Here is a 21,938-nt window from a genome sequence, read left to right as displayed (position 1 = left end):
CACCTCTGGGTTGCGGGGTGTCGAGACACGGGGGCGGCGCAGTATCGAGGTGGGGAGCCCGCAGGTCCGTGCGGAGATGCTGAACATGTGGAAAGTCAGGGAGCTGGTGGACAAAGCGTGAGTACCAACCGAGATGGAGGCGCAGAGCTAACCCGCTAAGTGGCCCGTGAGCTAACCGGTGATTGAGCAGCTCTCACCGGGCAGCATCATTAACTTTTATCGCTGATGGAGGAAAGAATACGGGCCTTCAGCTGTTAGCTTTGACCACTTGGCAAACTGCCAGCCTTGTCCCATGAATTAATATTTCGTCGCGTTTTCATCGTTATCTCTTATGGCATCATTGTAAAGTGAGAATGTGTTTGTGGCTTTCAGTTAGCTAATTCGGCTATAAGCAGGTCAGGTGTTGTTATCCCTCAGAGTGCTGCTGCAGCAGACTAACAGCCTAGCTGTCCCACCCCGGTGATGCTCACCATCTCCATGTCCGCCCAGCACATTGCACACCTCCAACAGGAAGGAGGCTGATTGATAATGACGGACATATAACCGGCTAAGCATGTTGTATTCTCAACATTCACATTGTCCCGATGAGGCCCACAGCAATGTAGCATGCTGGCAAACAAACACATACTTTAGTAGGACATGTGTGCTCCTAAACACATGCATTGTGTTTTTTATGCCTCTGTGATGTAGGTTTATGAATGTAGTTATTACAGTGCAGCCATGCAGGAGGAAGAAAATCTTCTTGTACTCTTTGTTCCTGCAGCTACATGCATTGACTTTGGCTGAGTAAAACCAAAACTAACCCAAATGTGTATGTGCAACCACTAATGAGGTTTCTTCAACTCTGTTTCTGATTCAGGATATGGGGATGCCTACTGACATTTAGTTTGTGACTCTTACTGCTCTAGCTAGTGTAAAAGAGTGACATTAAGACTAATAACAATAAGTAGTACATCTTTAAACTAGGTTTGGAGTCCAAATACATCCAAATTTCTTCTGCGTAATTTTGTAAAGTTTATTTCCATCCATGTTTGTGGATTTATAACATATTTCTGCAAAGCTGCAATGCTAACTGACAGAGTTTACGGAGGATTATTATAATGTTTTGATAATTGACCCATAAGGAAGTATAAATACATTACTGCACAATATCAAGAATACATGTCATTGTGATGCTACAAGCCACAAAGTAGTGCATGCCGCAATAAGCAATAAATCAATCGCATGATAATTTCCATTTGGATGATTTATTGTTTTTCTCTCTCTACCATAACCTGGGTGGCAAAGGTTTTCAGCATGGTGCATTGGTTTTGTTTGAAGGACAGTTTTCTTTAGCTTCATAATTCATTTTATTTGTTGTTTTGTTTATTTATTTGGGGTATTTAAAATGTTGTTTATTAATCTTTTGAGAATGTGTTCTTGCATTATTATGCCATCACCATTTTATGACTTGAAAATGTTCTCAAAACAACAATATTATCATTTATTGCAATAACGTTTGGGACAATTTATCATCCAGCAGAATCAGTCATCTTGACAGGCCTACTTGCAACTGAAAATAAAGACAAAAAGTACTACGTGGAGTTAACATTAAGACCAGAGAAGGAAGAATACAGACGAGGGAGTAGATGAAGCAGCACAGGGCTTGAAATGGAGTAACAGACAACAGCTTCCATCAGCTGTTGGTTGTGGCTGGCTGAGCATGATGAATACACTCCATTATTGATCTGCCTCCATAGAACTGGCAGCAGAGGCATTTCTTCTCCAGCATATTAAGAGTCACGCTAATATAAAGCTTTCTGCTTTCTGCGATGGCTGATTATAACACAGTTAAAAGTGGCTGCTGCCTGGGATAAATCATTGATCATTGTTGGTTTTCTCTTGCTGTGAGTTTGGCAGGTTTCAGAGAACAAAGAGATGGGGAGTAAGGCAGGAAAAGAAAGGGACTGCTCACTGTGAACAAGCACTGAAAGAGAAATGACAGGAGTTATTTTAAACTGATGATTCTCGGACTAAATTGTTACCTGAATAAGCGTTGGGTATGAAGAGATTGGCTTTGTATGTACAGGAAAACAGAGAGTAGAAAGTGAAGTACAGGAACAAAGAAGACAGGAAACAGCATACCTGTGTTCACCTCCCTTTGATGTACAGACTTGCTCTTTTCCCTCTTTGTGCCTCAGAAAGCTTCTGCCTCTTTGCCCACATCTGTTATCTGATAAAGAGTTCAGCAGCACAAAGGATTTTCCAAAGTGTGTTATTCAGCGAAGCAGGATTCTGCCAGTCCTCAGACAAAACGCTAAAGCTTATTTGTGGTTTTGTGTTTTGAATGAGTTGTTGTAATAAGCTAGTAGATAATTTTTATTTGTATAGATGAAAATTGCAAGTAAAATAACATGAAATAAGTACAAATTCAGGTTTTTGCTCATTCTTCTGCTCAGTCTGTTGAAGTTTTTTTTTGCTTATCTTTCCATGTTAAGACAAATAAGATGTGATGCATACAAGTTTTATAGTCACACTGGTGATGTTAACAGGTATAAATGTTTGTGTCAACAGCACTAATGTGGTGATGAACTACTCAGAGATAGAGTCTAAGGTTAGAGAAGCTACCAACGATGACCCCTGGGGGCCCTCTGGACAGCTAATGGGAGAGATAGCCAAGTAGGTGTAACAACACACACACACACACACACACACACACACACACACACACACACACACACACACACACACACACACACACACAGGCATGAGATGTGATCTGTTTTACTCATGGATGCCAGCAGAATGACCATAAATGTGTGTGTGTTTATAGAGCTACGTTTATGTATGAGCAGTTCCCAGAGGTGATGAACATGCTGTGGACCAGGATGCTGAAGGATAATAAGAAGAACTGGAGAAGAGTGTACAAGGTAGGACTGCCACACATCGTATCTGTGTTCCCTGAAGTCTGCTCTGGGTTTATTGAAGCAGGGTTAGAGGTTTCTTTGCTTGACGTCAGGCCTACATATATGGCTTCTTCCCATGTTTTTCACGTGAGGGACCGTGACCAGGCCCAGATTCCTTCTGTCTGTATTTCATTTTTTTAGGTTGAGTTTTCTTTTTACATTTGTGTGTTGCATCCCAGGATCTTGATTGGGTCTCATGTGTCGTTGATGTTATGAATAACTTTTTTTTATTGCATTTGACGGTTTGCAGTCGGTGTTGAGCTGGTTCCCCCTGCTTGTGGTTGAGAGGTTATTTTACAATCTTTTTTGCGGGACCGCTCTGCAGTTTTATCCTGTTCCAGAAATGAAATGTTTTCTTGCATTTTGAGTTGCAGAAGGAGCAACACTGATCTAAAACCAAATTGTATCTATTATAATCTGTTCAAACATTTCTGGATTACGTCAGTTTGAAAAGCCTGATTTTCTTGTGAAGGCAATTCTGACCTTACTTCATTCTTATTACTTCAACTTTTTTTTAAACAAAACTACTACAGCAGGTGTGTCATCGTGTGTTTTGAAAAACCTGCAGAATTTCTCTCACTGGTTCTGTACGTCCATCACTTGCAGTGAAGAAGAGAAACATAATTTCATCAGCAACACGAAACGTTGCAGCTCTGTAAGCGAGGCTTCTTGCGTTACATTTTTAACCAGCTCCTGTTTTTTTATGAAATGATCACTGAGCTCAGAGGAATAATGTTGTAAAATTACTTTTTGACGGTTAGAAAAATGAAACCTCTGTCTCTCAAGTCAAGTTTGTTTGTGTAGCATATTTCAGCAACAAGGCAGTGCAAAGTGCTTCACTGCATAAAAACATAATACAGTAATAATTTATGAAACAAGCAATAAACATTACAAATGCCATCATCAGAACCATCAGGCAAATATACATCCAATATAATATTTAGCCTTGATTTAAAGGAACTCAATGTTTCAGCTTGCAGTTTTCTAGAAGTTTGTTCCAGATTTGTGGTGCATAGAATGTCATAAGGTGGGGTTGAAGTGGTGAGGAGATGACGCAGAGAACCCAGGTTATGGTGAAGATGAATTTAATGATGAATGTAGTTCACATAGTCCAAATCAGGCAGCACGGCAGGAACAACTAGCACGCAGCTAAGCACCGGTAGCAACTGACAACGAAGACTAAATCAACTGGAACTGACGTCGACACAGGACTTAACCAGTACAACTGGGAAGACGGACAGACAGACACAGACTGCAAACGTTTAACAATTGACAAGGACCCGATGAGGAACACAGACAACAGGTGGGTATAAATACACACGGGGTAATTAAGGGAATGAGACACGCCTGGGGAGCAATCAACGGGGAGCACGGGACAGAGACTCACAGGGAAACAGGAACACATTGAAAAACCCAAAAACACACAGAAAACCACGGATCATGACATAGAAGCTGAATGCTGCTTCTCCACGTTTGGTTCTGGACCACCAACCTGCCTGTTTGAGCAGTTTGAATTTCTGCACGCTTCTGCGTGGCTGCAAGTCTCAGTTTGTCTTTTCTTTCTAACACACTGCAGAGTCCATCAACTTCAAGGCTAAATTCATTGTATGTATTAATTGTATCTTAGCAAAGAGAAACTGCTGAAATGTTTTAGCAAGCAGTTTAAAGGATCAAAGATAAAGCATTACGACTTATGAAGTGAAAAAAAGTAAAACATTTTTTTTACACACCTGAGCAGTGGCAGCCAAAATCAGCCAAGCCGTGAATCTGGATTGCTTCTCTCTTCGTCTTTCTAATATCCGCGTCTCTCCTCCAGGCCTTACTCTTGCTTGCCTACCTGATCAGGAACGGCTCTGAGAGAGTCGTCACCAGCGCCAGAGAACACATCTATGACCTGCGATCTCTAGAAAACTATCATTTTATCGGTGAGTCTCTCTCTTTGCAATTGTTGAAAATTCAATACTAGCATTTATCCAAGCATTTGGATTAAGATATTTCAAGGTTTCCCCCAGAATACTCGGTAAGCCTGGTGGTTGGGCGCTAGGGCGGTCTTTCATCCAGTGACTTGTGTTTTAGAGTTAAAAAATGTTTAAAGTTAACAGGAAATTTGAAAATCCATCCATCGTCTGTCCCTAGTGGGGTCAGGAAGGTTGCTGGTGCCTCTCCAGCGAATGTTTCAGGCGAGAGGTGGGGTACAGCCTGGACAGGTTGCCAGTCTCTTGCAGGGCAACACAGAGACCAATTAACCTGACAGTCATGTTTTTGGACTGTGGGAGGAAGCCAGAGTACCCAGAGAGAACCCACCATGCACAGGGAGAACATGCAAACTCCATGCAGAAAGACCCCAGACCGGGAATCAAACCCAGAACCTTCTTGCTGCAAGGCAACAGCTCTACCAACTGCACCACTGTGCAGCGCCGACATTTGAAAATATCACTTGATAATTATGTTATTGACAAATTGGGAGATTAATACCTGAAAACCAACTATAAAGTCTTAAAAATTGCAAACATTTTAAAAAGACTTAAAAAATAAGCAGTTCTTAGCCTGGTGGGGGCACAAGTAGGCTTTTTTTTCTGAGGGAAACCCTGTGTTTTGTCTTTGAATAAAGAGCAATAAATGGTTTTATAGGTTTGTGTCTGTGACTGTATCTGTTGGGTTCATCTGCAGATGAGAATGGGAAGGATCAAGGAATAAACGTGCGTCAGAAGGTGAAGGAGATGGTGGAGTTCATCCAGGATGATGACAGACTCAGAGAGGAGAGAAAGAAAGCAAAGAAGAACAAGGATAAATATATTGGAGTCTCCTCTGACAGTATGGGCGGTGGAGGTGGCAGCTTTAAGAACTGTAAGTAGCTCTCAGCGTTCGTCTGACGGCTTGAGTGGATTAAAATGAAAATACAATCCCTCCTGGAGAACCTAGGAAATATATTTTCTACAGCAAATGTAGCATGCTTTAAATCTCTGAAGGCGTAATACTATAAGCGAGTAAATTACTGCACCGGTTTATTATTTTCAAATATAAAATTAGGTTGGTAACTGCTAAAAATGGAAAATCATTGAATAATGTTTCTGACCTTTTGTTTTCTGCAAAGGTATTTTCCATTACCTATAACATTTAAGGCTTCAGAGACAAACTTGGAGAAAATATTTAATCACTTTCTGCAGCTCTGACCTCTTTATTGCTGTTATATTTTAAATTATTTATGGTATAAAAAATATGTAGTTAAAATAAGGGTTTAAACGGCCAGATTTGTTTATGCTGAATCTCTGTTTTTGATCTTTTTTTCTTCCAGCGAACGAATTGGATCGTAATAAGTGGGATGAGGACTGGGACAAGAGCAGAGGAGCTTTCCCTTTCAGCGAGAAGCTCGGAGAGATCAGTGACAAGATAGGCAGCACCATCGACGACACACTGAACAAGTTCAGAAAGAAGGAGCGAGACGACTCGCCTGACCGGATCAGGTAAACCGACACGCCACTCCGACAGCAGGAACGATCATGAGTCATATTCAAATTATTTCCTGCATGTGGATCCACTGTGGATCAACTTAAAATCAAAAATATATGGGGTGGAAAAACGTTGCAAAATTCAAACTAGCAGTTAACTGAAGTAAATTTTAATTCAGTTTAAGCATTTAGTTTTCTGCAGCTCACCTGTCCCTGCAGACTTTTTCTGAGGATCAAAAAGATCTCATTGTTCCAGCGTATCAGTCAGGAGAAGGATCTAAAACAGTGCACAGCATTGTACTTAGTATAAATTGCAACAAAAATGTTAGATTTCTTCAACATTAATACAAAGACAATATAAAAACTAGTAAAGGAGTTCAATAGGCCTACAGTAACACTGAAGGAGCAATATTATAATATGTTGCACTTATTATATATCTGGGCTGATAAGTAGGATCACAACACAGACACCAGACTTGGCTAAAATCCTTCAAACCCTGGTAGGATGATATGTTGTGTTTTACTAAAAGTGCATAAACCATGCTGCACAACAGACGTACCAATATATTTAATCTCTGTTTTAAGGAGATTAATTACAGAGAAAACCAGTTAAACAGAGATCCGAACCCTTCAGACTTCCACAAAGACACAGCAGATCAACCTTTGCATAATCCCGTGAGCTCTGATGCGTCCCTTATCTGGTTGCCATAGTGACAACGAGGAGGAGAGAGGATCAAGAAACGGGAGGCAGGAGACGATCGAATTTAAAGACGAGGAGGAAACGGTCACGACGAAGAGCATCCAGATCACACAAGCGACAGAAACCACGACCACCACCACCACGAGGAAACGCAGCGGGGCGGCGAGCAGCAAGACGCTGGACCTGGGGGCTGCGGCGCACTACACCGGAGACAAGAGCCCAGAGGAAAAGGTACACACCGTTTCTACGGTGACAGTCATCTTCACCTTTGAAGGTTTAATTGCTGCGTCTTACTCCTCAGTCGTCGGCGAAGCAGACTTCCAGCAGTGGACTGGCTGACCTGCTGGTGATTGACCCTTCAAACAACGAGAGCACAGCGGCAGGTAAACACACACACATTCCTCTCCTACGCTGTCCAAACACACTTCTGTCATGATCCGTGTTTCTGTGTATTTATTTTAAGGTATTTCTGTGTTCAGTTTCTGTCCTGAGTCTCTGTTGTTTCTGCGTCTTCCCTGTTGATTGCTTCCCAGGTGTGTCTCATTCCTTGATTAGCCTCTCTGTGTATTTAGTCCCACCTGTTGTTTTTGTCTCTTGTCGGATCCTCGTATGTCATTTGTCGTCTGTCTGCCTGCCATCACAGTCGTACTGTAAAGTCCTGTGTTAGTTATCTCTCTTATTCAGTCCTCAGTTTTTCAGTCGCTACCGGTGTTTAGCTGTGTGCTATTGTCTCTGCCGTGCTGCCTGATCTGGACTGTTTTGAGCCACATTCATTATTAAATTCATCATCTTCATCACAACCTGGGTCGTCGGCGTTCTCTCTCACCACCACAAACCTGTGGTAAGTTTGTGTTTGTCTTCACTCACCCAGCAGGGACTTCAGACCTCATAGGGGGCTTTGCTGACTTCTCCTCACCTGCAGCCTCTGCCAGCCTCCCCACCTCCACTGGTAAACGCCTCCCCTCACTGCTCCTTTAAGACCTTCATCATGCCCTCAAAATAAAGAGGATTAGTTCACAATCACACATTTTAAGACATCAAATACAAATTTAAGAAATATATCAGTTTATGCAGGTTGTCTACCTGTGTCTAAGTGAATCCATTAGGCTTAGAGACAAGCACAGTCTGAGTGAGTATTGAATTTAATCCAAGGATTTCCCAGGTCTGGATATAAATAGAAAATTTACAGACATTATTCCCTATTCTGTTGTCTGAATGTTGTTTCTGCCTTATTCTTTTTTTAATTTTCCTTCCTTTCATCTTTATTACAGTTAATTATTGATGTTTTTACCTGTGAGAGGTCAAATTACTTCGTATTACTCAGAGGTGGGCAGAGAACCCAAAAATTACACTCAAGTAAGAGTAGCAATACTTCAATATATTTTTTACTCAAGTAAAAAGTAGCCTTCCAAGAAATTACTCAACTAAAAGTAGAAAAGTATTTAGTAAAAGTCTACTGAAGTACTGAGTAACTGATCAAATTATCAATAATTTCTAATTTAAAAATTACATCATCAGATAAAACAAAATGTAAAGTTAAGTGGAAATTTTGGTATTTTAAGGAACAAAATTAAAATAATTCATATAAGTAACAAAAAGTAACAAACCGAAATCAGTTTTTTTTAATAAAAAACGTATGAAACTTTAACAAAACTGCAGCTGTGTGTCTGTGTCTGGTGAATTTTTGGTTAAAACATGTTTGTTTTTCATTCAGCGGTTAGAGAATCCAGAAATTTTACTCAAGTAAGAGAAGCGACTCAAGTAAAAGTAAAAAGTACAGCGTAGTAAAAATACTCCTAAAAGTGCATTTTTTCAAAAACGCTATTCAAGTAAATGTAATTGAGTAAAAGTAACCAGTTACTACCCTGCTCTGGTATTACTTAACCATTACTTTTTTTTTTGACCAGCTGCTGCCTCTTCCAATGGAAACGGGGACTTTGGGGACTGGAGCTCCTTTTCAGGAAATCCTCCCGCTCCATCTAGCTCCAGTCCTTCGCAGCCGGTTACCGACCCGTTTGGCAGCGGACCGTCACCGGCGCCGGCTTCAAACCCGTCCTCTGCCCCCCCATCTGCTGAGCTGTTAGACCTGATGAGCGGAGTCAGCCATCAGCCAACCAATCCACACACGACGCTCAGCGCTTCCCAGAGCATGACCTTCTCTCTTGGCGGGGTGACGCCGGGAGGATCCGTTGCCATGCCTACGATGCCACACTCCCGCTCTCAACAGGTATCAAAGGAAATATGAATTTGTTAAGCATTTTGAAAAAATGTTACATTATTGAGGGCTGATATTGTTGAGAAAAATAGTCTAACGTATTTTCCGCACTATAGGGCGCACTGTTACATAATTATCTATTTTTGATCTTTTTCATATATAAACCGCACCAGACTACAAGGCGCATTAAACGAAACAAAACAGTCAGATAAGTCAGTCAGTCAAAGCACATTGCGTATTACTCTGCAACGCTCCTGACGACGGCAGCCGTAATGTAAAGTAAAACGTTTTGACAGAGTGCCCTCAGCACCGTGTGCCACACAAAATCGCTTCAAGGTCAGTAAGCACAGCCAAAATTAATCCACATTAATTCACGAGAGGGGCCTGTTTTACTCCACAATATGTAAGGCGCACCTTTATTTTAGATAAAATTAAGTGCACCTTGTAGATTATTCTAGACCTAAAATTTAGAATTAGGACTTGTATTGGCAAAAGGTATTTACTCAAAACATTTGCTGCTACACAGTATCATTTTGTTGCTGCACCTCTAACCTCATCTCTCACCTTTTAATAAAAACCATAACCCAGGAATAAGTCAGACAAATTTGTTTCAGAATTTGGTGGGCATGGTGTCCCAGCAGCCAATGGGATCGCAGCAAAAGGCTGGAATTGGAAGTCAGGGGTCGTTAGGGTCAACTTGGTCCGACCCGTCCGTCAATATCAGCCTGGACTTCCTGTCAGCCGGACTCAACCACACAAAGACACCACCAACTCTGAACAATATAATACAGCAACAAGGTATCGTCCTTTACTGAGCTTTTTATCTGTTAAACACAAACAAATTGGACTTTCTGAAACTTATTATAGTGCTTTGCAAAAGTTTTTATACACCTTGAACCTTTTCACATGTTGAAAACCTCAAACTTCAGGGTATTTTATTGGGATTTTAACTTTGTGATTAATTAACATAATGTAGCACATAATGGTAAAGTTAGACACATCAAAATAAATTCTTCTGGACGATAAACTGTCCCAGAAGTTATTGCGACAAATGATGAAATTGTTATTTTTAAACAATGTCCAAGTACTTTTAGAGCGTTCTCGTTTCTTGCTTATTTTTATTGGTCTGTCTCACAAAATACATACACTGCTCAAAAAAATAAAGGGAACACTCAAATAACACATCCTAGATCTGAATGAATGAAATATTCTCATTGAATACTTTGTTCTGTACAAAGTTGAATGTGCTGACAACAAAATCACACAAAAATCATCAATGGAAATCAAATTTGTTAACCAATGGAGGCCTGGATTTGGAGCCACACACAAAATTAAAGTGAAATGTTCCCTTTATTTTTTTGAGCAGTATATATTTTGTGGTTGTGCCATGTTCAAATATGAAAAGGGTCAAGATGTATGAATACTTTTGCAAGGCACTGGATTACCTCTGTAAGCTTTTCAAAATATTCAAAGGAAATATACACATATACACACAGTAAACCATAAACAACGTGGAATCAGATTTGTAAATGTGTGTGTGTGTGCTTGGGTTTGTGTGTGTGCGCGTGCGTGTGTGTGTGTGTGTGTGTGTTTTTGTGCAGGAGTGCCTCCGGTCAGCCTGTTGGCTCAGAGTTTTGGAGGACTAACCCTCAGCTCACCACCTCATGTGGCTCCCGTCAGGCCGCCAGCCAACCCCATCATAGCCGGCGGCGCCATGGCGATGGGCATGCCTGCTCCCCTGGGCATGGGCATGCCACCTTTGATGGCCACCGGCCTGCAGAGTGGAATTCCTGTGAACCCAGGGATGATGGGAATGAACATGAGCATGAATATGGGCATGGCCGCCCCGGTGATGATGGGTGGCATGGCAGGTATGGGGGTGCCAGGAGTGGGAATGGGCCTGAGCCACTCCATCAGCCCCGCCGTGGTCCCACCCAAACAAGATGCCTTCGCTAACTTTGGCAGCTTTGGGAAATGAAGGTTTGCAGTCAAGTGTGTGTGTTTGTTTGTGAATGAGTGAGTGAGCATGAATGTGTGAAACTGCGAGTAAGCGAACTGCAGAAGGACTTTGCTGTACTTGAAGACAAACCTTGCATGTTTCACTGTCTGCCTCTGGGCTTTGGTGAGCTGGCGCCGGTGACTCTTTGCCATCGGTTCCCACCGATTCGCCGCAGAAGGAAGCAGAGGTGGAGCGAACGTGTCGGTACATAACCATCATTACTTCCCTTTACTGGAAAAATCATTGTCTTCACGAGTTTTTATAAAACCATATGTTATCCTCCATCGTTTAGTTTTTTCTGCACAAAAAAATTCAGTTTAGCTAAAATGGCACTGAGGCCTTAATTTTGCATTGTACATGAGAAGGTAATTTTTTTTAAATCCAAATTTAATTATAAAATTTAAGCCATTCCATTTATATTCCGACTTTGCAAAGCCCTTTTCAGACATGAATCATTTGCTGTTATGTTTCACAACAAACAGCTTCATTCATACTGATGTGTTAATATGAGCTAGTCATGTAAGATTGGCCATCGGTGTTTGCAGGTCAAAAAGTAACAAGTCGTTTGGTGCCTACATCCATTTGTACCTGTAAACAAACCATTGTTTACCTGAGTACTCCACTTAGCTTTCACTGTAGTAAAGACATAAGTCATTAAAATCCTCGATTATTAGAAATAATTTAGTTAATTTGGATATTATCTGAAAACTTGGTGTCAAACTATATTTGGATTTATTTTTTTGCTACATTAAGACAAATTATGACCTCTGGTTTAACCAAATTAACTAATTTGGGTCATAATCGATCTCCTGTTGGTACGTATTGCTTCATTAGAGTTATGTGAACAGATTTCTTCACTGCAGGCCATGAAAATTACATATAATTGGCAGCTTTCAAAGTGGATATTTTGTACCTGGAAGGTGGATGACTCAACAACTACAAAGGTCAGAAATGGTGAAGGGCTGAAATTATCAGCACCTATAATTACTACATTCACTCCTTCACCAAGCTGAACCTGAAAAACCATTTGACTTTCTATCTTCTACATACCACTACAAAGTATTTTGGTCTAAACTACAAAAGGTATGAATTAGTGAATTATAAAGTTAATTTACAGTTTGCTCTTAACTCAGCCATAAACTAGATCAAGAAATAGTCTGAAAGCAGAAACTTTAGCAGCAGTCCCTAAGCTGTTTTAAAACCTGTGTGCTGAAGAGAAAATTATTTAGATCCTGCATCTTATTGTTGTAAAGAAAACCGCTAATTAAAATTTTAGCGATGCTTTCGATTATTAAAATGATGATGGAATCTAAAACCAGCAGGAGGATTTTTCCTGCTTGAGTTTTGCCAGATTAAAGTAAATTTCTACTGTTCCTGTCTGAAAGGGGCTTTTGAACACCCTGGACCGCCAGCAGGGGGCAGAATGAGTCTCCTTAAAAACTAGTAACCTGCATTGTGCTTGATGGATGATGGATGGGGAAATGCAAATTAACATCTGAACTCAGAGAAGCCCGTTTCCTTTTTCTCTTTTGGTTTAGTCTAACATTTTATTTTTAATCGGCTTGTTGCATTATAATATTTGGAGAAGTAGTACTGAATGATTCTTCCGTTTGACTTTCTGAATGCATTTACCACATAAAGGGCCAGTCAGTATTTTATTCAGAGTACTACTGATTATTTCTTATTTATGCAACTTGTCCACGTGACTTCACAGATCTCAGTAAACTATTCAGTGTTGCTTTCTGACTCACCTACATTCATAGCGTCTCTAACTTTTTTGCATACAAACCGTTTTTATGCATTGAGGTACAGAAGTATTTTCCTACCAACTTTGGTGGAAATAATTACTCAAAAAAATAAATAAATAAGTTGTAACTTTACTTACACGTTTACAGTGGATTCTGGGAATACCTCTAACATTGTACCTTGAGTTGGAATCATTTTTCACCTATACTTCATAACCCATTGGGTAGAGATGACGCTCCTCGGCATTTGATTCAGATTAAATATGCTGGAGTTCAATCCAAATGGTTTGGGGTGACATTTGTGTGAGAAATGGATAATGGGCGTTTGTGACTTTATGTATGGGTCTAAGTTTCTTCTGTTTGATGTACAAACACAGCTAAGCAGAGCTTCTTGTCATTTTCTGAGGCGCTGCCCTCCAAATGACCAAATCTTTATTTTGTTACTCTCAGAATTATAATTCCATAGGTTTTAGTTTAATATTTTATTAGTTGTAAGGTTATGATCAAATAAAACTGCATTTGAAGTGATTTAGTTTACTTGAATCATGTTTTTTTTTTTTCATTTTCCTTCAACACAGATCTTTTAATTTGATTGCTGTATATTTTCTGTACTTCATTCAACAATAAATTAAATTATAACATTAAACAGTTGGGTTTCATATTTTTGTTTATGTATTTTGCTTCTTATTTACATTCTTAACAGTAATTTTAACAATACTGACAAATTGAAGTAACAATAAAAAAAAAACATTTTCAAATGTTCTGTAAAATGTAAAAGACTTAAAATAGGTTGCATCACATCAAGTGTCAATCCTTATGTAATGTATTCAGTGTTTTGTAATTTGTTTTAACTTGTACATAGTTTAATTTGTTTTACTTTTGTGTAATCACGTTATGTGTTGCAGATTTCTTCCCAGATCCCTCTTGCAGATGAGATCTGGATCTCAGTGGGTTTTTACTGGTTAATTTAAGGGGAGAAAGAAAATCTGGTGAACACCATGGTGAGGTTCAAGGAGCATTCTGAGCCCTTAAAAAAGCTGATTGTAGTAGCTGAGTTTGGTAACGGATTCAAAGAGCTCTTTAATATCTGCCATTTTCACTGAATGGAAAATAACCTACAAGTGGAGAATATTCAAAACATCTACCAACATGCCCAGGTCTGACCGCCCAAGCAGGTTCACCTCAAAAGCAGAACGCAATATTTTAAAAGGAATCTCATAACACCCTAAAATTTCGTCATGGTACCTACTGCAGGCTTTTATTACTGTTGATATGAAACTGCGTGCCAATCAGAAAGAGACTGCACAAAGGTAACTCACCTATAGCTCTCATAAGTGAATCAGAAGTCATCCGCGCCACTGAACCGCCATCTTGTTAGGCAAGAGCAGCGCAAAGCATAGATGAACCATGGCTTTGTCACAAACAAAAAGTATATTGACCAATTTGCAAGAGAAAGATCCAAGAAAAAGTATCAAGAGTGTTGGAGTGAGAATAGTAGTAACATACATTTTGCTGCATGTTTTAGCTTCGTAAATAAGTCTACAAAGCTAATTTTGCTAGCTCGCCAGTAAGTACTGCAGTCAATACCACCGTATGGATATTTACAGAGTTGGAGAGAGTACTCAGAAATTGTAAAGTAACAGTTTTAATGAACTTAAAATGTTTATAAATTAGACAGGAACGTGGCTATAGCTAGTTCTAAGCTCGTAGCTTGTTTATTGTCGTCATAGCAACCCCGTATCAACTGTCATAACAGTTAGCTACCGATACCTACCACAATGACTGCTGTCAGCTATAAAGATCCCAGCAATGTGACATCACATGAGAACTATAAATAAAAAAGCAACAGCTGGTTACCATAGACACTGAATGCAGGCAGGCAGGTTGTAGCTAATCCTGCAACTTTTGGATCAAGAAATGTAACTGATGCTGCCCCTCTTTGATCCATTATGTATTTTTAATTTATAAGAAAAGACAAATTACTTCTATAAAGGGTGAAAACTAATCAGACTTGGTTTAAACATTGTTGGGTGTGGGGGTTAGATACATTTCCTTAACTTTAGCCAAGACCTTAAAAAAAAAAAACATATTTTGCGATTAAAGTTACAAGTTACTCTAGCAATGTTTGAATAACTCGCTCGCCATGGCAACTAAGTTAAAAATATTTTGTTTACATTTTCACAATTTAAAGAAAAACTAATCCAAACACTTCAAAGAGGTCACGGTTACTGCTAGGAGATCTAAACTTTCCAGACAATCTAAAAAGGAAAACGACCACAAATGCTGTCTACCAAACAGAGACCTGGATCAGGAAGGACCAGAATGTGACACTCAGTGGCTTCTTCAGCGGAAAACAAAGCAGCTACCCAGCTCCAGTTGTTTAAGGGTTTTTTTTTCTACCCAGATAACATTTTACCAGATAATATTTTAGGTGAGTAGTATTTGAAATATCTGGGTCCAGACTGAATCTTCAGTCTCCACTTCTACACACTGTTAAGAACAGAAGCTGCTCTGAGATAAGGAGGATGAAAGATTGTCATATCCGTTCTCACAAATTGTGACCATAAATGAAAACTGTTAACATAAGAAGTTCTTTCCTTTACAGTAAAAAATTCAGTATGTTGCAAATGGGAGAACTGCTGACCTCACCTTCAGGATGCCCTTCTGATCCATCTGTCAGTACAGGAGCAGACGGTCAAAACACCAGTTTTGTCATTCCACCATCAGAGATAGGTAACAATAGTAATAACAATAATATTAATGCTAATTTACATGCTAATGTGATACAGTGGATATAAGAAATGTATCTTACTCTGATTAAAATGTCAGGTTTTGTGAAGTAAAAAAGAATGATAAAGTGGTAGATGGTCATTTTTGCTAACCAATGTTTTAGGTAAAAGATGCAAAGAAGAAAAAATTCTGAAAATCCTGCTTGGACAGCTAATCTTTGTTTAAGTTGATCTGAAACTCTGTAATTGATGGTAGATGTGCGCCCTAGGAGACTAAATGTTGGCATCAATTCAGAAGGTGGTTCAACAAAGAGTTTGTTTCAGGATGTAAATAAGATTTGTTTGCTTTTTTTAGTTAAATAATACATGTCAATAAATGAGGGAAAAGTTCTGAATGATTTATGGTGCTCTAATTTTTTTTCATCACATAAACCTGCCATTTTAACACAAGTGGGATGTAATAGTGCTTATAAAATTGTGGTTGTATAATTAGCCACTGTTAGGATTGTGTGTTAGAGATTTTTTAAAGTGGATCTAACTGCATTACTGTGATTGGATGTAAATACCTAAAATCTTTTCCTCAGATTTCAAACCTAACCAGTTTATCCAAGAGAACGGACGGGTCAAACGGCCAATGAACGCTTTTCTAGTGTGGGCTCGCGTCCACAGAGAGGCCATGCAAAAAGCCTTTCCAGGAAGAACCAGCAATGACATCAGTGTTCAGCTTGGAAATGAGTGGTATAAGCTCAGTGAGGAACAGAAGAGGCCCTACTTTAAAGCAGCTGACAAGCTGAAGAAGATGCACAGACTGCACTTCCCTGGTATGAACATTACATGTATGTCCGACAGTGGATTTGAAAAGCTTATGTTAATTATTGACTGTACAATCACTTCATCTTCTAGTCAAGTATTCTGTGGAAGACATTTGATGACGTAACTTTTGATTATAACTCATGTTGGCTCTGACTGTGGTACCAGATTACGAGTATCGCCCCCGGAAGAGAAAAGACAGAAAGCAAGCTTTTGAAGGGAAATATGACCAAACATCAGGACAACAGCAGGACTCAAATATTCACTGTATTGGCTCACAAAGTATGCCTTCAGGTCAACCCAGGTTTCTGGACCCTATTCTATTTGGTCCATCTCCTGTGCCTCAACCAGTCTCCTGCAATTCCTATTTGCCCTTTAACCCCCATCATCAAGCAACCATGTACCATATGGGCCAGAGCCAGAGTTTAAGGTTCGGTGTAAAGTTTCTGATTGCCATATTTTACACATCTTGTTTTCAGTGTATTTAGATACTTGACAGTCAATAAATCACAAAGATTTAAATTTATTTTTAAAATGCTTTTATAGGCCCGGATTTGCCAGAAGCTGGATGGAGGAGGAAAACCTCGACCAAAGTTACTGGCACGATGGAGCTTTGAGGCCATTTGTCTTTGATGGTTATTCAGTGCAGCGTTATTATTCAGCTGGTTTTATCTAAGAAGTCATCATTGGCTCAACATAATTTCAGTGTTGGCTGATGTCACCTCTCACCAAGACTAAACAATGTGGAGAGTTTATAAGCCAGCCTCCAGGTGATAGCTGATTTCATGTTTTTAAATAAAATGTTCACAATACATGGTGCATACACTTTTTTATATCAACATTTCTTACTATACATGCTCAAATTTCCTGAATCTTGAATTTTTTTTCTTTTATATTTTTAAGGAGAAATACTGAAGGGTCACTGAATGACTTTAGGGCACGTCATTCAATCGTGACTCGATTTTTAAATAAAATATCTTAACTTTGAAGATAAAGGATGGATATATTTTGAAGTGCATTTTCAACCAAAGTTTCACTGGTAACTATAACTGACCTGTGCAAACGTTTAATGCTTACATTAAGATGTACGTACATTAAAATGCACAACAGAGTCAGCACTAACAGCATGAAAAATTAGCAGAACAGCCTATGTTTAAAATCCTTAGCTCCACGCTGAACAAAGATAAACTGATAAAAGAAGGCCAATAAACATTTAGCTAAAGGATCGCGAGAACATTTGTGTCCAATCGCAGAGCGCGCAGCTTGAACTGGACCGTTATGGACGGCAACGATCAACCAATAGAAACGTGTGATTACCTTTTGGGGGCGTTTCCAGGAAGAAAGCGGTTACACTTTCCTGTAATGGCGGACCAGACAGAGAGCGAAACTCTTGGGTTTAACGACAACAGGTCAGCTATGAGAAAAATACGAGTTTACAGCAAAATGGTTAAAGTGTAATATTAAATACAAATGCAGATTTTATATGCACCTGGTCGGGGATGTCTACGACTGAGATTTTTGGCGTTTTTACTTGTGAATGTAGCCACGGCAGCTAACTAGCCTGTAGCTAACTAGCCTTATGTTGCGCCTCTCCGTCTATAACACGCGGATCAGAAACTTTCCTAATCCTAAAACGACTGTTTTGACCAGAGCCCGGTCTTATGTTCTCACAAGTTGCATATTTACATTTAAAAGCTTGTTAGATAAATCACGTAATATGTTTAGGTAAACAGCAGTCCGCTCTGTATATTGAATGAACGGGGTGGCTATTAGCCTGACTAGCAAGAGGCGACAATCACAACATGATTGATTTTTGTTCAGAGTTATCTGAGTATGACCCGAAAGCATTTAGTATATAAGTGTGTTGGTTAATAGACTACATTACTACAAACGCATACAACAAAAAAACTCACATACACATTTAAACTATAAACATGTGTAGTTTATACCGATATTATACCAATTTTAAAATATTCTTAGAGGCTATTGTTGACTTTTTGGTTCATGGGGAATTGCACTGCTGCACTGTTTGCAGATTTAAGATGGTAGAAATTCTGGGAAGATACAGAAGTGATCTGGATAAATACTGATTTTTAGCTGATTGTAATTTCCCTTGAAGAAATTGTAAAAATATTTTGAACCTAAATTGATTTGTTTTGGAAATAAATATATATGGTAAGATAGTTAATGTCTGCATCAGCCATGTTATTGAACATAGGTATGTATAAATAAGTCCCAGTGAAAAAGAATTAAAGCATACCTCCTTATCTCACTTTTGCTTGTTGTTTTTTATGGTACACCTGTATCTCTAAATGGGCACCATATTTCAGCAGTCTGCATTAAACAGCTCCACATAGAACTAACTGGATTTCACTAATTTTTCAAAATAAACAAAGAATGAAGTTGACTTTTTGAACTGTTTTTATATTGATGTTTTGCACAGTTTACTGAGTAAATCCATGTACAAAGCATTGCTAACTGTAAACATCAGTGTTTTCTGTATTCCTTTAAGAGATGTTGGGCCATTAGCTCAATTGATTGAAATTAATTTTTCAAACTACTGCCAGTGTTGCCTAAAACACAATTGTACATGACAAATAGAAGAAAGGAGCTTTGGTGTAATACTTACAGCTTAATAATTGTTGCTTAAATGCCAGCATGCATCTGTAGAAAACAAAGTTTCCTTATTGGAAGCCTTTGTTCTTCCTCTGACATCATCTTTCAGACTCTTCACTGATACTGAAAATGGCTAACCACCTTCACACATTTGCATTCTACGTATGGTGCAGCTCTAATTTTCTTTTTGTATTGTGCATTGAAGAGCTGCAGCTTGAAGCATTAAAATCCTTTACTTTATTGACCAGAATGGCGCAGCAGGCAGTGCGGTTCCGCAGCCCTGCGCCTGCCACTGCCCCCGCACCTACGCCAGCCCAGACCCCAGTTTTACGAGGGCCTCCGCCACTGCTAAGGCCACCGCCGCCTCCATTTGGCATGATGAGGGGCCCGCCGCCAAGACCCCCGTTTGCTCGACCTCCCTTTGACCCAAACATGCCGCCTATCCCACCACCCGGAGGCATGCCACCACCCATTGGACCTCCTCACCTCCAGGTGAATGTTTTACATATTTCTGCAACATTAGCACTTCTTTCTGTCATTGTGTATGCCATATTTCACAGTCATTATAACTGTATTACACCATGTTACATATTGATTTCATGCTATACGTTCGGAGAGCTCTTTGTTTTCCAACATCCGGCCACAGATGGAGCACATCGCTTTGTTATTCAGTTGATGCAAAATCTATTCATTTCCTATTTGAAGGGACAGTTGATGCTAGTTGCTTTTTCACTTTTTATATTCGGAGTTTAAAGCAATTGTAAAAATTATTAGAACAGTTGCAGGTAATTAACAGGTGTAGTTTTCTTAGTGTTTGTATTATTTTTAGTAGCAATTTTCAAAAAGAGAGAAGCAGTGAGTAGACATGAATAATGCTTTTTGTGCTTTCCTCTCTGTGAACCTAACAAGTTCAGCTTTTAGAAGACTTCACTCATCAGAGAAGGATATGACTTAGCATGTTTGATGATCTCTCTAGCTTTTGCAGTAATTGATTCTTTAATGCAGGGAGACTTTCTTTAAATGAGTCCATGACGCATCAGCCACTTTGAATTATTCTTGCAGGTTTTCTGTTTGCTACAAATGTATGTTTTGTTGTGATAGAAAGTCTGATAGCCAAATGCATTGTTGCATCTTCTTCTGCAGAGGCCTCCTTTCCTTCCCCCTCCCATTGGCAACTTGCCGCCTCCTCCAGGGATGCTGTTTCCTCCTGGGATGCCTCCTGTTCCTGCATCTGGAAACCCAGCTCTCAATCCCGCAGAGGAAATCTGGGTAGAGAACAAAACTTCAGAGGGAAAGGTAGGATGAAAACTCCCATCAGAATATTTTTTTTTCATTTATCTTGGAGGAAAGAACTTGATTGCAATTATATTCATAAGGGACAACTGCTTAACTCAAGCACAGATCCTTAGTCCGAACATTTTTGGCTGCATTCTCTTGAAAATGTTTGTTTTATGGTTAAACTTGCATAATAAAAGCTAAAATATACCTGTTCTGTAATAACAGTGAAAGATACATTCAGTTTTTGTAATCTACTGAGGTGATCATTGCTTTGTAAACCTGCAAAAGTAATGCTGGTGACAAAATCATAGTTTGAAAACAAATTGAGAGATCTTTTGCTGTAAAACAGAGTTTTACTCATTTAAAGTCAATGTAAATGAAATGTACACATTGAAAGGGCCTGTTTCTGTCCATTTCTCCAGATAATGTAGATCCCTATCTTGACTATAAAATGTTCAAAATGCTGCCAGAATATGTTTCCTATTAAGCATTTAAAATGTTTTAAAAAACATAAATACGTACTTTGAAGTGTTTGGAATATTTATTTAGCAAAAAAGGAGGGAGAAATTGACTTGAGGGAGTAAATAAAACAGGTTTAGCAGATTCCTACATTGCTGCTAAGCTTTTCAATAAAAGAAATAACTTTGTTTGATGACTTATTTCCTCCTCAGACATATTACTACAACGCTCGGACCAGAGAGTCATCATGGAGCAAACCAGATGGTGTGAAGATCATCCAGCAGTCTGAACTCAACCCTCTTCTGGTAGCGGGGGCTACAGCTGCAGGTTCTGGTGCGAACGTGGGTGCAACCGGACCCACTAGCACCAACAGCGGAAACACAGCTGCCAGCACGGCGGCGGCCTCCCCCACTCAGGCCCCGACCTCTACCCCGACCCACACGCTGACCTCGAGTCCAGACCCCATCACCACCCCCTCGCCCTCTGTGTCCATCGCAGGTAAGCAAATGTTCCTCGGCGCTCAGCGCCTCAGCGAACACGAAGCTTAAAGTGCCTTGTCGTTTTTGTCTTTCTTACCTCACAGCCACCGTTGTAGCAGACCTCCCCCCTGTTGCCACCGTGACGTCCACTGTTGCTGTGTCGCCGGTCACCGTGGTGACCGTTTCCACGGTGCCGTCCCCTGTCACGGCGGTCCAGACTGTGCCACTGCTGCCAGCAGCCTTGCCTCACAGTGTGGCCCAGCCCACTGCAGCCATACCTGCCTTCCCACCCGTCATGGTGCCACCTTTCCGGGTGCCTTTGCCAGGCATGCACATCCCTCTACCAGGTGAGAATGACACCTGCAGCTCAAAAGCTGCTGTTCTAATGAAACTGTGGTGCATATTTAATGATTTTTAATTTTAGGTCTTTATGGGCAAATTATAAATGTTTTTGTCTTGTTTGCAAGTGTTGCTTTGTGGCTTATTGTAGCAACCTCTAGTAGTGCAGCGTAGA

General features: G+C 39.9%; 3 protein-coding genes across 6 annotated transcripts; all 3 read left to right on the top strand.

Moving 5' to 3' along the window:
* The first annotated feature begins 6 nt into the window (after positions 1-6).
* LOC106938795 (clathrin interactor 1-like) lies at positions 7-13,165 on the top strand. Of its 4 annotated transcripts, none has more exons than XM_015020961.1 (12): positions 7-117; positions 2,554-2,658; positions 2,813-2,909; positions 4,762-4,870; positions 5,616-5,792; positions 6,241-6,409; positions 7,106-7,325; positions 7,411-7,477; positions 7,969-8,043; positions 9,002-9,321; positions 9,924-10,107; positions 10,911-13,165. In XM_015020961.1, exons 1-12 carry the CDS (start codon positions 77-79, stop codon positions 11,285-11,287), a joined length of 1,941 nt encoding a protein of 646 aa, XP_014876447.1. In that variant the 5' UTR covers positions 7-76; the 3' UTR covers positions 11,288-13,165. The 4 variants fall into 4 exon arrangements, with proteins under 4 accessions (XP_014876447.1, XP_014876446.1, XP_014876445.1 ...); XM_015020960.1 differs by having other exon boundaries at positions 7,966-8,043; XM_015020959.1 differs by having other exon boundaries at positions 7,396-7,477.
* A 1,913-nt stretch (positions 13,166-15,078) lies between these two features.
* LOC106938793 (transcription factor Sox-14-like) lies at positions 15,079-17,406 on the top strand. The gene is made up of 5 exons (XM_015020955.1): positions 15,079-15,484; positions 15,659-15,786; positions 16,367-16,603; positions 16,761-17,022; positions 17,139-17,406. The coding sequence occupies exons 2-5, from the start codon at positions 15,672-15,674 to the stop codon at positions 17,266-17,268; spliced, it is 744 nt and encodes a 247-aa protein (XP_014876441.1). The 5' UTR covers positions 15,079-15,484; positions 15,659-15,671; the 3' UTR covers positions 17,269-17,406.
* A 490-nt stretch (positions 17,407-17,896) lies between these two features.
* Positions 17,897-21,857, top strand: LOC106938792 (transcription elongation regulator 1-like). The gene is made up of 5 exons (XM_015020954.1): positions 17,897-18,001; positions 19,457-19,700; positions 20,352-20,504; positions 21,158-21,443; positions 21,529-21,857. Exons 1-5 carry the CDS (start codon positions 17,955-17,957, stop codon positions 21,840-21,842), a joined length of 1,044 nt encoding a protein of 347 aa, XP_014876440.1. The 5' UTR covers positions 17,897-17,954; the 3' UTR covers positions 21,843-21,857.
* The last annotated feature ends 81 nt before the right edge of the window (positions 21,858-21,938 follow it).

Source organism: Poecilia latipinna, unplaced genomic scaffold, assembly GCF_001443285.1.
Source record: "Poecilia latipinna isolate Pla-1442-1.1 unplaced genomic scaffold, P_latipinna-1.0 Scaffold2692, whole genome shotgun sequence".
In the NCBI taxonomy this organism is placed as follows: Eukaryota; Metazoa; Chordata; class Actinopteri; order Cyprinodontiformes; family Poeciliidae; genus Poecilia; species Poecilia latipinna.
The sequence above is the reverse complement of the archived record's forward strand: the minus strand, read 5'-3'. Positions and strand labels throughout refer to the sequence as shown.

Excerpts from the sequence above, each read along its gene's own strand:
- LOC106938795 (XM_015020958.1), top strand. The coding sequence starts at position 77 with ATGCTGAACATGTGGAAAGTCAGGGAGCTGGTGGACAAAGC. Across the intron at positions 118-2,553 it reads AGGGAGCTGGTGGACAAAGC|CACTAATGTGGTGATGAACT; the intron begins GTGAGTACCAAC and ends TTGTGTCAACAG. Across the intron at positions 2,659-2,812 it reads CTAATGGGAGAGATAGCCAA|AGCTACGTTTATGTATGAGC; the intron begins GTAGGTGTAACA and ends GTGTGTTTATAG.
- LOC106938793 (XM_015020955.1), top strand. The coding sequence starts at position 15,672 with ATGTTGCAAATGGGAGAACTGCTGACCTCACCTTCAGGATGCCCTTCT. Across the intron at positions 16,604-16,760 it reads GCACAGACTGCACTTCCCTG|ATTACGAGTATCGCCCCCGG; the intron begins GTATGAACATTA and ends CTGTGGTACCAG. Across the intron at positions 17,023-17,138 it reads GGCCAGAGCCAGAGTTTAAG|GCCCGGATTTGCCAGAAGCT; the intron begins GTTCGGTGTAAA and ends ATGCTTTTATAG.
- LOC106938792 (XM_015020954.1), top strand. The coding sequence starts at position 17,955 with ATGGCGGACCAGACAGAGAGCGAAACTCTTGGGTTTAACGACAACAG. Across the intron at positions 19,701-20,351 it reads TTGGACCTCCTCACCTCCAG|AGGCCTCCTTTCCTTCCCCC; the intron begins GTGAATGTTTTA and ends CTTCTTCTGCAG. Across the intron at positions 20,505-21,157 it reads ACAAAACTTCAGAGGGAAAG|ACATATTACTACAACGCTCG; the intron begins GTAGGATGAAAA and ends TTTCCTCCTCAG.